The sequence below is a fragment of the Antechinus flavipes genome, chromosome 5 (genome assembly GCF_016432865.1).
Source record: "Antechinus flavipes isolate AdamAnt ecotype Samford, QLD, Australia chromosome 5, AdamAnt_v2, whole genome shotgun sequence".
NCBI classification, from domain to species: Eukaryota; Metazoa; Chordata; class Mammalia; order Dasyuromorphia; family Dasyuridae; genus Antechinus; species Antechinus flavipes.
The window spans coordinates 155,320,209-155,336,477 of record NC_067402.1 but is presented as its reverse complement, the minus strand read 5'-3'; the positions used below and the strand labels follow the sequence as shown (position 1 = coordinate 155,336,477).

The 16,269-nt window shown below is 31.6% G+C and overlaps 1 protein-coding gene across 1 annotated transcript in view; it reads left to right on the top strand.

The window, feature by feature from the left end:
* SEMA3E (semaphorin 3E) overlaps positions 1–16,269 on the top strand; it is a 140,950-nt gene that overhangs the window by 21,369 nt on the left and 103,312 nt on the right. Inside the window, exons 2-3 of the mRNA XM_052000886.1 lie at positions 403–462; positions 3,474–3,593. Of these exons, the coding sequence (XP_051856846.1) occupies positions 403–462; positions 3,474–3,593 (180 nt within the window). The remainder of the gene's footprint in view (positions 1–402; positions 463–3,473; positions 3,594–16,269) is intronic.

Below are 16,269 nucleotides of genomic sequence, written 5' to 3'. Positions count from 1 at the left end.
AATTTAGTTTTGGACATGCTGAGAATCCATGACCTACAGATGGAAATGACAAGACATACAAATGTAGAGATCTACTAGCTAGCACTAGTGGTACAAGGTTATGGAGAAGAAATTGAAGAAGAACATTTGGGAATCCTTTGTATTAAACTAGATATTGAAGATCTGATGAACCAGAGAGTTTAGGAATATAGAAAGATGGGGAGAAACTGGTTTATTTGTTCTGAGAAGATTTACAAATAAAATAAAATTCTTCAATTACATAAATGATGACTATTAGGAAAATAACTATTTCCCATCAACACAGAAAATAGAAGAAAAGACAATTTAAAAATTATTTTCAATATGCTTCAAGTATTTATGCAATTTATATAATATCCAATTATCATGTATTTTTTCTTTCAGATACACTGGCCTAGCACAGTCCTTCAAAAGGAAGAATGCATGATGAAAGGAAAAGATGAAGTAAGTATCCTTTATTGTTAGTCAAAACAATGATCAATTATAAAATTTCTTTTAAAATCCACAAAGGACTGATTGCAAACCATGTTTTAAAAGAATATACATAATTCAACTACAAAAGAAAGAAATAATAAAAAAATACATGAAATAAATTATAAAGCCATCTAATCCCATGTTATATATATATATATATATAATTTCCCATGTTAGAATCTCAACCAATTTCTTATTCAGCTAAGTGGAGGGAGACAATCAAAAAGAATCTTTTGATTCTAGGAAAAACTAAACAGTATTCAAGCATGATATCATTTTGGTTGATTAAGTAGAAATAAACTAATGAAAAATAATTGAAGCTTTAAATTATTTATGAGAGTTCAAAGAAAGGAGACAGCATTGAAGACTTATAGGATGAAGTAGAGAGAAGAAATCATGTTATATAAAGAATGCTATACTTAAACATTGATTGCTCTAAGTCTTTGCCATTAATGAATGGTATAAAGTTAGGCAAATCACTTAACTTTTGAACCTCAGTTTTCTCATCTCCAAAATGGAGAAGATAATGCTTGCACTACCTACATCACCACTTTATGTAGTTTTAGCTAAGATGCAGTGGAACCTTTTAAAATATACAAAGTTATTTTTACATGTATCACGTGATCCTCACAAAAACCCAAGGAAGTAGTCATTGTGTTATTATTTCTATTTTATGGCAGAAGAAACTGAGGCTCAAGAAGGTGAAACCTCATTCAAGGTCACTTAGCTAATAAAGGTTTGAGGTGAGATTCAAACCCACTACTTTCCTAACTCCAAGTACTAAAGCTTTCCCTGTTTGGTCAAATATGATATTGTTTTATTATATTAATGTATTATTTGAATGGCAAATGTTATATTTACAAAATGTTATGAAATTATCTTTAACATCCACAAAATTAAATATACTTTATGATTAATTATTTTGAATAAATGAATTTATATATAAAAAATCCCCACAAAAATCTCACTTCCATTTTTTTCCTATTTATCCCTAGTTTTTGCGTCAATGTTTTTCCTTTAATAATTATAGTTCAATAATCAATTCAATAATTTTTCCTCTGGTTCTACTTTTTTTTTCATTCCAAGTTAATGCATAAAGCTTTTCTAGAGTTCTTGTCATATTCATACTTGATCTTAATCCTACCTTAGTATTCTGTTGCAGTGAGCAGACCATAATTCATCCAAGCCTTTCCAATCATTGGATATTTATGTTTGTAGTAAAGCTGAAAAGGTGCTAGACTTGATAATCAGCAAGACCTGGGTTTTAAACCTGAGCCTATGATCTAGCCACAGTCAAATCAATTAATCTCTTTATATACTCTATTTCTTCATCTGTAAAATACCAATTATATCAATATTCCTTGATATACTTAGTGTGTATGTCAAATGAGATAATGTCCAAAAGCTTAAAACTCAGGTATTCAATTTCTTTCTTTATAAATAATGATATAATAGATATATTTGAATAGCCTTTTTCTTAATGTATTAATAACAATCATGAGTTGAAGAAGCAAATATTCACAATTCAGGGGGAACAGATTTTGTGAGCCTTACAAAAAGAAGATATCAAGAAGACATATTTGTATATTTTTTCAAGGTTCAGATCCATCAAGGAATGAGTCATCCTTTCCTCCTTCCCCATTTTGCTACATATGATTGGGAGAAATAATACAAGAATGCTCTCTTACTCTAAATTCAGTAGACATAAGATGAAGAGGGAGTTAAACAGAATAACCCTGTACTCCCTTTGTGTCTCCAGAATTTCGCCAAAGATTAACTCATTGGCTACCACTTCCCATTGGTCTGTATGTACAAACTCTAGTATTAGCTATGAAGAGACAATATATATTCTTTGATACAAGTTATTCTTTCAATCAGGGACAGGACTCAAATCTCCAAGTCTTCTTGCCTCTGAGGCTAGCTTTCTATCCACTATGCCATAGATCCTCTCTTGAATTAGATAGTTGAAAACAATTTATAATATTAATTGGGCATATTTTTATATTCAAAATCAGTCAGATCATTTTTATAAACAAATTAAACTATATTCATAGAAATAAATGCACTTTAGTTATCTGATGAAATACAATGTACAGTGGCATACTAAAGCAAGTCTTTTAGTGGATTAATTAGTCAGAAACAGAACATCAGCAAATTTATTTTCAAGTGGCACAGATAGATTTGTGAGTTTTATATTGCATGATTTTTTTTTCTAAATCACAATAATATTCCAAATCCTAGAAGTTTGTATACATGTTTCCTATGAGCCATAGAAACCTTTCTGAATTATATTTTTCTGACTTCATGCTGACTCACTGTTTATAGTTACACTCAATAATATGCTGCTTAAAGTGTAGCTCCAGGAGTTGTTTGGTTACTTAGTGTAATCTCTTGGCAAAGGAATCTCTACACTTGACTAATTTGGAGACATTAGCTATATTTATTTTATTTGATTGTACAACAAATATTTGTCAAATGAATGAACTATATATATTCTTTAATTATATGTATACTACCATCCTTCATATTTAAAGTTAATACTTGTGACATTCTTTGGTTTTTTCCACAGAAGCATTTACTTGGTCATAATAATTTATATTTATATTAGTTGAAACCCCTTTTTTATTCTATTGTCAACCCATTAATTTCTCAGTCCCTCAAATAAGAGAACAAAGGCAACATAAAGAAAATTTATGTGAACAAACTTACCTTGTGAACTTGGGCAAATGACATGAACTCATTGGACCTCAGTTTCCTCATCTCTGAAATAAGGCAAATGTACTTAGATGATACATAAAGTAACTCCCAGTTCTAACATTGTATAATTTTTTTTTGCTATAAAGTAAAAAAAGGCTCAAGGATTTGTTTGGCATCATATTAACTTTTCTCTTCTCTCTCTCTCTCTCTCTCTCTCTCTCTCTCTCTCTCTTTCTCTGTGTGTGTGTGTGTGTGTGTGTGCGTGTGTTTTCTCCTTATCATAGAGTGAATGTGCAAATTTTGTTCGCGTGTTGCATCATTATAACAGAACACATCTCCTGGCCTGTGGGACTGGAGCTTTTGACCCTCTCTGTGCCTTCATCAGAGTTGGACACCAGTTGGAGGTAAGATATCTTTATATATTGCTTACTGTAAAGGTACTCCTTAAAAATTGTTTTGCTTAAAAACAATAGAATGTTTTTCTGAAAGATTTGAAATGTTCTTTTGTGTTTGAAATGACTTTAGTTGGCCCTGAAGCAGAGATATTAAATTTCTGGCTTTTTATACATATACTGCTTTTTGATATCATACAAATAAAAAAGGTTATAAAAGAGAATACAAATTGTCTTCCTTTACTTTTCTTGGATTTTAAGAATATTCATATTGGCAAATAAAGATTCCTATAGGAATGATATTTATTCTAAGAAGTGTCATATTTCCATTTTGTTGACGAGTAGGTCAGCTACCAATGTTAGTAAAACTTAATAGATAATAGCAGTTTTCTAAAAACAATTGTTTTGTAAGTTTAGTGGTCAGCCATAATCCTGGTATTCCACCAAAGGGAAAAAATACTGGGCCTGGATCAGAAGATGACCTCAAATTTGGTCTTTGTTGCTGATTGGCTGTATATCTCTGAGTATATTACCTAGCTTCTTTGACTATCAGCTTCTTCATCTGCAAAATGGGGAATAATACTATGTTTTACTGTGTTGTAGTAGAAATGTAAACTTTAAAACAATATATAAATATGAGATGTTTACTTTACTCTGTTATTTCCACCCATGATTTTTTAATCTGTCAAGAATACAGAGAACAAGAACATTTTATTGGTTCAAAAGTTGAAGATAGAATCCTGGGTATGTTGTTTGGATAGTACAAATCAACAGTGTCAAACTCAAAAAGAAGTTGGGGCTACTCATCTGTGCATAAAGGACCCTTCAGGCTGCATGTTGCTTTGCTTTTTTAAAAATATATAATGTTATCTATATTTTATTGTATTTTTATTTATCTTTTATTCTGATGTTTTTAAAAATATTTTTCTAATTACATGTAAAAATTAAGCATTCATTTATTTTTTTTTGAATTCCAAATTATCTCAAGTCATTTCTTATTCCTTTCCATCAGTGAGAATGCAAGAAGTTTAATATAGGTCATATATATGCAGTCAGGTAAACATATTTCCAGATTAGTCATGTTGTAAAAGAAAATACAACAATAACAAAAAAGAAAAAAGAAAACAAAATGCTGCACTTAGACTGTCAGTTTCTTCTCTGGAAGTAGATAGCATTTTGCATGAAAATACTTTTGGAATTGTTAAATAATTTACAGTTGATCATCAAACAATATTGCTGTTATTGTGTACTATATTTTCTTAGTTCTGTTCACTTCACTTCACTTTGTATTGATTGATCAAAGTTTTTTCCAATTTTTTTTTTCTGAAAGCATCCTTAATTTTTATAGAACAAAGGCATTCCATCACAATTACATACTAGAACTCGTTCATCCATTCCTCAACTTATGAGCTGCCCTTTCACCTCTACCTCCCTCCCTCGGTATCCAATACATTGCCACTACAAAAACAGATGCTATAAATAATTTTGAACATATTCCCCTTTTTTATGTCTTTGGGATACACACCTAGTAATTGTATTGCTGGGTCAAACATTTTGCACAGATCCAGATTGTTTATCAGGATTATTGGATTTGTGCAAGACTTCCCCAACAGTTCATTAGCATTTCAGTTTTCCCACATCCCCTCCAACATTTGTCATTTTCTGAGATATTAGTCAATAAGATAGAGGATTAGGTAGTATCCCAGAGTTTTATTTTCTTTTTTTGAAATGATTTAGAGTTTTTTTTATATGACTATAGATAATTTTGATTTTTTTTTTATTTGAAAACTGCTTGCTCATTTCCTTTGACTATGTATCAATTGGGGAATGATTTGTGGTCATATAAATTTGACTCCATTATCTATATATTTGAGAAATAAGACTTTTATCAGAGAAACTTGCTGTAAAAATTTTCTCTCACCCCCCCATCCTGTTTTCTGCTTTCCTTCTAATCTTTTTACTTTGGATTTGTTTGTGCAAAATCATTCAAATTTAACATAATCAGAATTATCTATTTTATATCCTGTGTTGATCTTTATTTCTCATGTGATCATAATTTCTTCCCTTATCCAAAGATCTGATATTTCATTTGGAAAAAAAAAACCTCAGACCCATTACTTATCAGAAGTTTTAATAAAGTAGGGATTAATAATCACATTTTTTTCCATGAAACTTGAGAAGATAGTTGGATTATAATAGGTTAAATTGTTTTCCCCAGAAACTATTTATTTGAAACATTTACAAGTTGATCAAAATATAGTCTTTGAATTAAAACATGAGCAAAATTCAAGGATTTTATTTTAAAAAGCATGATTTTTTTAAAGTAGCTTTAATACTTTTCTCACAAAAAAGAGCTGACTGCATGGAATTGGAAGGAAAGAGACAAATTTTCTTATACATATTTGTAATAAAAGAAAACATCAGTTTATGATGATGATTCTGGACTTTTGCAAGACTTAGAACAATTTTAATTGTCTATGAAAAACTATATGATTTTCAGTCATAGGATGACATGCAACTGAGAACACTAATGTTTTGTTTGATTTATACTATTCTTTTTAAAAGCAAATATGTATATATTCTATCAGTTTGGGACATTTGACTAAATAGCACGAAATATTTCTTAATCATGTCTAAGAGCTTTAATTAGGACTTTTTCTGTTTAACAGTCTTTATAAGTTGTGAAATATATAATTTGAGATGTTAATAACGATAGTGACTTCTGAGCTTTAGTGCCTAAAGATTTATGGTGATAAGTCCAAGATGCCTGAAATTTTGATTTTTTAAGCATGGGTTGGGCAGGAGATCCGGATCCAAAGAACTGGGTTGAAGTTTTTACTACATCTAGTATTTTGTAATCTTATACAGTCATCTGTACAAGTATCTTGTAGACAAGATAGTTGTTGGCAAATTATTACAACTAAATTATTATTACTTAGTGTTAGGATTTCTGATTTCATCAGTTTGAGTGTTCCTTTCACTAATTCAGATTGCAGTTCTTTTCTGACAGTGATCAAGCCCTTGAGACTCACTTTCCAACAGAGTTATTATGTTCCTTGTTTGGTAGACATGCAGTAAATTATTGGGTTTCTATTCTAGTATTATAATTATTTTCTTGATTGGAGATATTGGAGTCAAAGAATGGTAGATGATCCAGTGGCTAGGAGTCAAGGAGCTGCAAATTTGAATTCTGCCTCAGAAAGTTTATTAGTTATGTGAATCCTAGACAATTCATTTAATCTTTCTTATCTCAGTTTTCTCATCTCTAAAATGGGAATAATAATATCTATCTTAAAGGGGTTTTAATGGTCCATGAGATAGTATATATACTTTGAACATTTTAAAATGCTATATATAAATGTTTTCATATATAGCAGTACTTTTTCTCTTTTGCTTTTCTTTGGGTCAAATGATATGAGTAGTTCAGTAACTTTAGGAACACAATTGCAAATCATTTTTCAGAATATCTAGACTAATTTCACTATTCTACCAACAATGCATTAATGTGCCTTCCTTCTCTCAATCTCTTCAAGGATCCTCTTCTTATATCCAGTGGAGAAGTAATAAGGTGATTTGATAAAATAGATTTTTGTTTTAAAAAATAATCAAATACATATGTATATATATGCATATAATAAATAATGCAAATTTGAGCCTCTATAGTTGTTATGTAGTTAGTGTTATAGTGTTATGAAAGCAGTCTGTAATTTTAAATATGTATGAGTGTCGTTTCATAAAATTTGTTCTCAAATTTATTATTCAAATGTGTTTGATTTTGTTTATTTTTATCAAATGAAAACTTTCAAAAATCTCATACTCTTCACCAAATTTGGAACTGGATCTGGAATTTTATGTCAGTCTTAAATATATAGGTTCCACTTTATATGGACTTACAAAAACATGCCTTTGCTACATTGTTTGATTTGCATAACTCACTTTTACAAACTCTAATTCCTTGTTTTATTTATCACTGGCTGACAGAATCTAATAGATAGAAGGGACCTAAGAAGCTATCTAGTCAAGTCATAGAACTTCTCATAAAATGTAGAATAATATTGGCCTGTAAAGTTTATTTAACAAATAGTTATGTACCTTTGAACTTGAGCAGAAGGGACTCCATCCTCTCTATCCTTACGTAAATAGGTCTAAATAAAGCTTGTAAATTCTTTACTGTCAGTCATGTCAAATGAGACAAAATTATGAAACTTGTTAGTGTTCAATTTTGGGTTCCATAGCATGTAAACATCTGATTCATTCCCTATGATTGCTTAGCTATATGATAACAAAAAAGAAACAAAAGCATTAATAATTAAAAAGAGCTTCTTAATTACAATAATGATTTTTCTAAGATGAAGTAATTTTAAAAACCCTGAATACTCGTGAGTATACTTTTGCTTTCACTATTTTCATCAGATTATAAGCCAACATCATTCAAGCAGAAAGAATGCTTATTTCAGAATCAGTGAATAAATTCAGAAAGTGCTTTTGATGCTGACTATCTGTATGACCTGGAGTAAAGTTACTTAACATTTCAAAATTTTAATTGTCTACCTCTGTGAAATAAAATGGTTAGACATTGTGTGTCTTAGGTCACTCTCAGCTCTAAACCTATGATTGCATGTTATAGAAGAGACAGAATTCAATCCATATTATAAATTTTAATTAAATACCCTCTCTATACAGAGTTAGGCAGTGGGGAAGATACAAAGGTAACATAAGGCTTCACCCTTGCCCTCATGGGGCTTACATATGGCTCATAAAGAAATAACTGTAACATGAAATATAAAAGAGAAAAGCATCAGAAACATATGTTCAACTGATCCAGCCCTTCTGAAGAATCTTTTGGAACTATGCCCAAAGAGTTATAAAAACGATGCATACTCTTTGATCTCCCAGTGTCACTACTGTGTATCCCAAGAGATCATAAAACATGGGAAATGATCCATATGTGCTAAAATATTTGTAACAGCTTTTTTTGTAATGACAAGAAATAGGAAACTGAGTGAATGTCCATCAATTGGGGAATTGATAAGTTAAGCTAAATAAGTTTTATATGAATGTAATAAAATATTATTATTCTATAAGAAATGTTGGGCCAGCTGATTTCCAAAAAGCTTGGAAAGACTTTCACGAACTGATGCTGAGTGAAGTGAGCAGAACCAAGAGAATATTGTACATAGTAGATCAAGATTATGTGATGGTCATCTATGATCAACTTAACTCTTATCAGCAATACAGTGATACAGAATCGTTCCAAAAAACTTGGAATGGAAAATGTTGTCTGCATCTAGAGAGAAACTATATAGACTAAGTGCAGATCGAAGTATACAGTTTTCACCTTTTTCTTTCTTCTGGTTTTCCTTTTTGTTCTGAATTTTATTTCATAACATGACTAATACAGAAATATTAATATGGAATTAATATGGTAATCAAAATGATTACATATAAAATCTATATCAGATTGCTTGTTTCTTTAAAGGGGAAGCTAATAAAAGAGGGAAGGAAAAATTTGGAGCTCAAAAATCTTAGAAAAATGAATGTTGAAAACTGTTTTTATGTGTAATTGGAAAAATAACATAATATTGAGAAAAAGAAATATATGTTCAAAATAAAAACTTACTAGAAATTCTAAAAGAAAAATATTTATAACCAAGGCTTCTCAGGAAAAGATAAAAAATAGTAAGAAGGGAAGGTTTAAAAACTATTAAAAGAACAGATTTTTTTTTTCAGAATGTGCAGTCCCAGAGCAGCTAGATGGTACAGAGGATAGAATGCCAGCCTTGAAGTCAGGAGAAGCTGAATTCAAACCTGGCCTCGGACATTTAACATTCTCTAGCTGTGCGACCCTGGAAAAGTCATTTAACCCTAATTGCCTCAGCAATAAATAAATGAAAACAAAACAAAACAAAACAAAACAAAACAAAACAAAACAAAAAAAAAACCAGAATGTGCATCCTAGCAATCCTTGTCTTATGGAAATATGGGGGCAATAGTATACTATGGGTATTAGATGAAATTAGTACATTCTTTTGTGGAATTTTGTTGGGGTTTTTTTTCCGCATAGAGTCTGAATTATTGATTCAAAACAGTATTCCAAACATAATTTCCTTCTTTTTGTCCACAAAACTAAACAGCAACAAGTTGTTTTATGTTAGTTATGACATCTTTTAAAAGATTTTAAATATTTTTTATTATAACAAAGAAGCCCAGTTATAGAAAACAAAGTGTTACATTGAGTGCATCTGACAATTCATGCAACTTTCTGTATCTTTAGCCCACTAAGGGTAGTACAAAGTATACATGACAGTTATTATGGTCAATCAGTAATTTCATCTGTTATAAGCTTTTTGTATTTTGTATTTTGACTAAAGTTGGGCTTTACAGAAATGTGTATCCAAATATAAATTCAGATACTTAATACCAAGTCATTTTGTTTAACTTAGTTTCTTCAACTGTAAAGTGGGAGTAGCACCAATCTCCAAAGGAACAATTAAAATACTTATAAGGCGTTTCCTAAAGTACCTGGAACATATTAGGCACCATAAAAAAGCCAGCTTTCATCATTATTACCATCACCATTATCATTATTATCATAGTATGAAGCATACTTATAACTTCTAAACAGCTATTGAAATGGGTTCTGCCACTGCAACTAAGGTATTCTTGACTCCCAAGTTTAAAACTCTATCATGCCAACTAGGGGCTTCAAATTTGTGTAAAGTTTTGTAAATTTTATAATTTTATTATAATTTTTTGGTTATCCATGAGTTATAATTTTGTAAATTATGAACTCAGAATTTGAGAGCCAGATGGAAACCCAGATCATATGGTCTAACCCCTACCCAAAGAATAAAGCCCATTTCTGGCATACCCAAATGGTCATTTGAATGCTACTTGAAAACTTTCACTGACAGGAAATCATCCCAAATATTGGCAATAGCACGTTTTGCTTTACACTATTGAGTTAGAACTTTAAATGAAGTACAGCCATCACAGCTGTGCAAGTAATATTTTTTTGTGTGTGTGCTAAGCATGAAATTTCCAAACTATGCATCATTTATGATTTGATGACCTGATTCCATAAAATTGTTTACAGCAAAGTAGTGCACATGTTTTAGTAGTGAAAAAAATGCTCTATGCATGAACAGAGTGCTCAGAATTTATACAGTATAAAAGTGAATTCTTATATCCATAACAAAAAATACGGTGAGGGAGGAATGCCCATTGTCCTTAGAATTTTTGATCATTTATTAGTGACATTCAATGCAGATTCCTTAGCACAACTATCCAGACAATCCAGACAGTCCAAATGCCTCACATCCCATTTAGTAAGTGCCTAGAAGGACTGTCTTATTTAGTAGTTCATGTTCTTCTATAATAATAACTTGCATTTATTTCATGCTTTATGATTTCCAAAGTGTTTCTAAACACATGCTATCATAAGTGATTTTCAGGACAATTCTTTAAGGTAGGATGGGAATTATTAGGCTCATTTTATTTATGAAGAAATTGATTAAAAGACAGGGTGAGCAACCAATCAACACAAGTGAGTTCAAGAAGCAAGATAGTTCTTCTATCTTGCAAGCTAGAATTTTTCCCATTAACTCCTTCTGCTTAATTATTTGTATAAAATCCAGAGAGAAGGACACAGAATTGGAATGTTCAAATTTCAGAAGAAGAGATTGCTTAATTTCAATTATAACAGCACATCCTTGTAGGGTTTTAAGGTTTACAATACATTTTGCATACACTATCTCATTTTGAGCTTTGCAACAATTCTGTGAGGATAAGCAGTAAAATTGAATACTTCAGTTGTGATCATCCAACTAGAAAGTGCCAAAGAGAATTTGCATTCAAACTCTCTGTTGACACCGTGGTTCAGAACTCTTCCATTCTATGACATGGAATTGCTATGTAGGTCAGTTATAATTTGTACTGGTATACAGATGTCAAGCCAGCAAATGCTTTGAGAGATTCATAGAGCAGTGCAAATAAGGGCATGGGGGTACATAGTAAAGATAACTCTCCAGCAACATTTTTATCAATTTAGCATTTGTTTTTTGCAGTTCTATCTGTTAAACAACAACAATAGGCAGAAGTTTTTGTAGGATCTATGACTCCTTAGATTCTTATATGTCAATCTGTCATGAAATGTGCTGTAACAAAGTCTGAACACAGATGATATTAAACAGGGAAGTTGAACTATTCCAATGTGTCCCCAAAGTGTCAAGCTCGATACTTATAGCTAATTATATTGAGCTGAACTAATTCCTCTGTGTCTGCTGAAAAGATTGCACTCGGCAGGCCTCTGGACAAGATAGATGCATTAGATATCATGATGCCATCTCTTGTTGAACTATTCTGCTTGGAAGAGGAAAGTGTATATGATAAACCACTGGAAAAGCACTTATGGATATTGGACGTAGTGTTCACCTCTCTGATGGTTCAGTAGTTCTGGCCTTTTATTTTGAGTAAGTCATGAACCAGGAATCAAAAAATTATCTTGAAGAAACTTTATGTGAGAACATGAATTTAGAGGAGCCTGTGAAGGGAAGAACAGAAAGATTATTTACACTGTAGTTTTAGGTAGATGAAAATTATAGTATTTTCACAGTAAATTATATTCTTGTGGTTCCAAGAAAAGGATCCTTAGGTATTTCAAACTGCCCTGTCACTGAAGAGGAAAGAGACAAAGTAATTGATATACCAGTCCTAAAAACATAAGAATGGGTATGTGATGGCTGCCTGCAAGAGGAACCTCATAAAAGGGTATTTCTACAATAGTTTATGATCCACCATTGTGTTTATTTGAATGATGATGGTAAGGAGGTCATTCATAACTAATACTTCATAGAACTTTAAGGCTGATAAAGTATTTTTCTTATTTAACCCTCACTGCAATTTCATAAGATAGGTACTATTATTATTTCCATTTTATAAGTGAGTAAATTGAGGTTAAGTGATTTACCTAAGTTTTCATAGTAAGTTTATATGATAGAATTCATGCTCAGGTCTTCCTGACTACAAGTCCAGCTCTCTAACCAGTTCAACACATAGTGGCCAAATATGGTAAGTATAAACTCCTTGAGGAGAGAGATGGTTTCATTATTGTCTTATCATCCCCATTGCCGGACACGTAGTGTGTGCATATATATTCTGGTTGACTGCTTTTTTTTTGTTTTTAAAGAAAAGTTTCATCATGAATTTGTTATCATTTGAAGAGTAAATCCATTCTAATTACCCAAGATTGCTTTTAACTGCCTGGCCTGTGTTAGGGATTATCCACTATATCTTAAAAAAAAGAAAAAAAAAACTTTATGTGCTTCACAAATATAATCAAATACCAATGTTGTCTAGTACAGATACTGTTAGATATGCTTAGAGATGTAAACATGTATAGAGTGAGAAATGGATGTTTTAGGGTGTGGAAGTCCATATTGCCCTTTCACTATGTATGCTTGTGAGTGTAGTTTATGACACAATTTTAGAGGGCACTTTGAAATACACCTGAATTTTGCTTGGGCCTTTATAGTGACACATATCAATTATGAGTTAATGGTCAGATAGAAAGTAATGTCTCTGAAGTTGTGCTGTACAATATATACATATATAGTATGTATATATATTATATATATAGTATGTATATATTATATATGTATATATACACATATATGTACAATGTGCAATATATACATATAATAATATATGTACATATACATTCATGTGTGCATATGTGAGTATGTGTGTGCATTCTCACATGTGTATGCATGTATATATACACACACCCATATATTGGCCACCTGGGACTATTTTTTCCATGTTACTGATAGTTGGTTACAATTTCATATTTATATCTCCTATCTGTAAAATTTTAAAATCAAGTAAATTATAAGTACTAACATATGCATATTGGAACAAAATGTGATTATATATGAAATTGTAGATTTCTTTTTTAAAATGTATATAATAATTTAAGCCTGTTACTTTCAAGATTACCCTGTTTGTCTGTGTTCCTTCTGAGATTTTTCTGTACTCCTCTCTGTTTTTAAAAAATAAAAACTTTCAGTGCATTTTATCTTTTTTTTCCCCCATGTCCTTGTTTTGACCACCTCTAGATATCAGGCCCTGTGGATCTTTGGGTTTCAAAATGTTGGAAAGTCAGGGCTTTCTTTGGTATTGCAGGACAAGATTCTAAGCAAAGGAACTGGGACTTGACTGTCCAGTTCTGAGCATTGAAGCACCCAGAGGTTGTTGCCACTCCTGGGAGTTTTCCAGCTTCTGTTGTATTTTTTGACTATCTCAAGACATTATCATGAAAACCCTCTGGTTATAAAATACTGAGCCTTATGGGGCACAAGTGTCTCTAACCATGCTCTATTTGTATTTGCTGGCAAGCTTTCTTTCCCATGGGAACCTGGCTAACTTTCTTGGACAGTTTTGAGGTAGATGAAGTCACTTAAAGTTTCTCATTAAATTTCTTCAGTATTATTTGAAACGGTGCTATATTTAGCTATCTACTTTACTAGACTTGGGGAGGTAGGCTTCCATTCATAAAGCCATCTTGATGAGAAGTCCTGGTAAATGTTTCAGTAGTATGTCAACTGACTGTTTTGGCAGTATGGGAATAGTTCTGAAGGTGGGATAACAGCCGGCCCCAAATCAAACTGTGATCAAAGCAGCTGACTTTTTGGTGGGTGAGCTGAGTCAAAATGGACATCACCCTGCGGGAGTCAAGAGATTATGTCTGACTCGAACATATGCAATGAGGAGTTCAGAGGTCCTTCCAGGTCATTGATGATTGTTACTGGGTGTCCTTCACCAAAAGGAGGGAAGCACATAGCTGGGGTAGCACACTGACACTAAACGATTAAACTTGCTCAGCACTGATGGATAGTTAACCAACAAACTACTCCTTAATGATATTCCCTATTGGATCGATAAGATTATGGGGAACTTTTATCTCATCTTTTTTTTTTGTCCATTCTCATCTTTCCTCTATATGACTATAACTTCTGATATTTGGGAACAGATAGTGGGTAATATCAGTCCCTCAGACTCACTAGAAATCATCCTAGATTCCAATGTCTCATCTTTCCCATATCCAATCTATTGCCAAGGCCTATTGATTTTTCTTGTTCAGTGTTTCTTGAATATGACCCTTGTGTTCTCTGACACTGCCATCTCTCTAGTACAGACCGTCATCACCTCTTGCTGAGACTACTGCAACAGCCTGCTGGTTGGTATGCCAGCTTAATTTTTTTTTCCCGTTCCAGTTCTTCCTCCATTTGTTTCTGGTGATTTTTCTAAATTTAGATCCAATCACATCATTCCCCTATTTAATGTACTCTTTTGTTTTTTCAAAGCTTCTAGAATCAAATATTAAAAAAAAAAAAGAAAGAAAATCTCTGTCTGGCATTAAAAGCCCTTCATAACCTAGCTTTTCAGTTTTCTTACATCTCATTCCCTATGTCTGTGTTACCTGAGAGACTATTGACTGTGCTGGGTTATAAACTTCTCCAGAACCTTGACGTGAAATAAAAAGAAAGAAATAGCTATGTAATAAAAGTTAAGTCAACAGAGTCAACCTGGAATTAAATCTCCATTAGTGACTGAGCACAATTTTCTAACCCTAGAAAGGTTCTGTTCTGATGGCAGAACTAGATATCTTTACATCTGTTTATCCCCTTCTATTATATTACTATAATTATATTAAAATATATTATTCATTGTGTTATTTAATTATTGGTATATATGTAATAATTATTTAATTACAAATTTAATCCTATTAAAATTGATGATAAAAATGTTAAGATAAAAGACTTTACCTGTCCAAACAAAACTTGGAGATGGTTCATTTTAATAGGGTAACTAAACACATGAATTAGGCCCTGTTGCATATTCATATTGTCATAAACTAAGCCACATAAATTTCTTTCTATTTCCCTCTAAACCACACCCTCAATGTTGTAAATGCATATCATTATACTAAATAAAGCTTAGATTAGAACATAAAAGAGGTAGTTCTTTACAGATTATTTAAAATTAGGTTGCTATGCAGTTTAAGTATCACAGACCTTATATTTAAATAATTAACTACTTGAACATTTTGCATACTTAACACAAATAGTATTCTATATATGAGTTAATAATTTTCTATTCCATTTTAAAGTCAAATAACATATAAAAATGATTTAGTAGATTAAGAAATAGAGAATTATTTTCTTCCTCACCCCAGATGAACAACAACAAAAATGTGTTTTGGAAGAGATGATAGATACAGTTTTATGTTTCTTTGGGCCTAACTCTCTGAGATCTATAATGTCTAGACTAACTATATGTTATTCTACCAGGTAATCAGAGTAAAAAGTAAAGACAATTTTTAAAAAATTGTATTTGTTGTTTTTCCCTGAATTGGATTACAGTAAAGAAAATTTGATTAATTTCATCACTGAAAAGTATTTTTGATAATTAGAACTGAATGACTAAGAGAAATTCCATACCTTAAAAAATGCTAGCATGAAGTTTATATTTAACCTGACATTCCAAACCCAAAGCTTCATATTACTCCTCTTCATGAATTTTCCATTCTAGTTAATGTGGCTCAGTTGCTGTTGCTCCTTGTATATGACATTTCATTTGCTGTCTACTTGAGTTTTCACAAGTGGTCTCTATCTAGTATGTACATTCT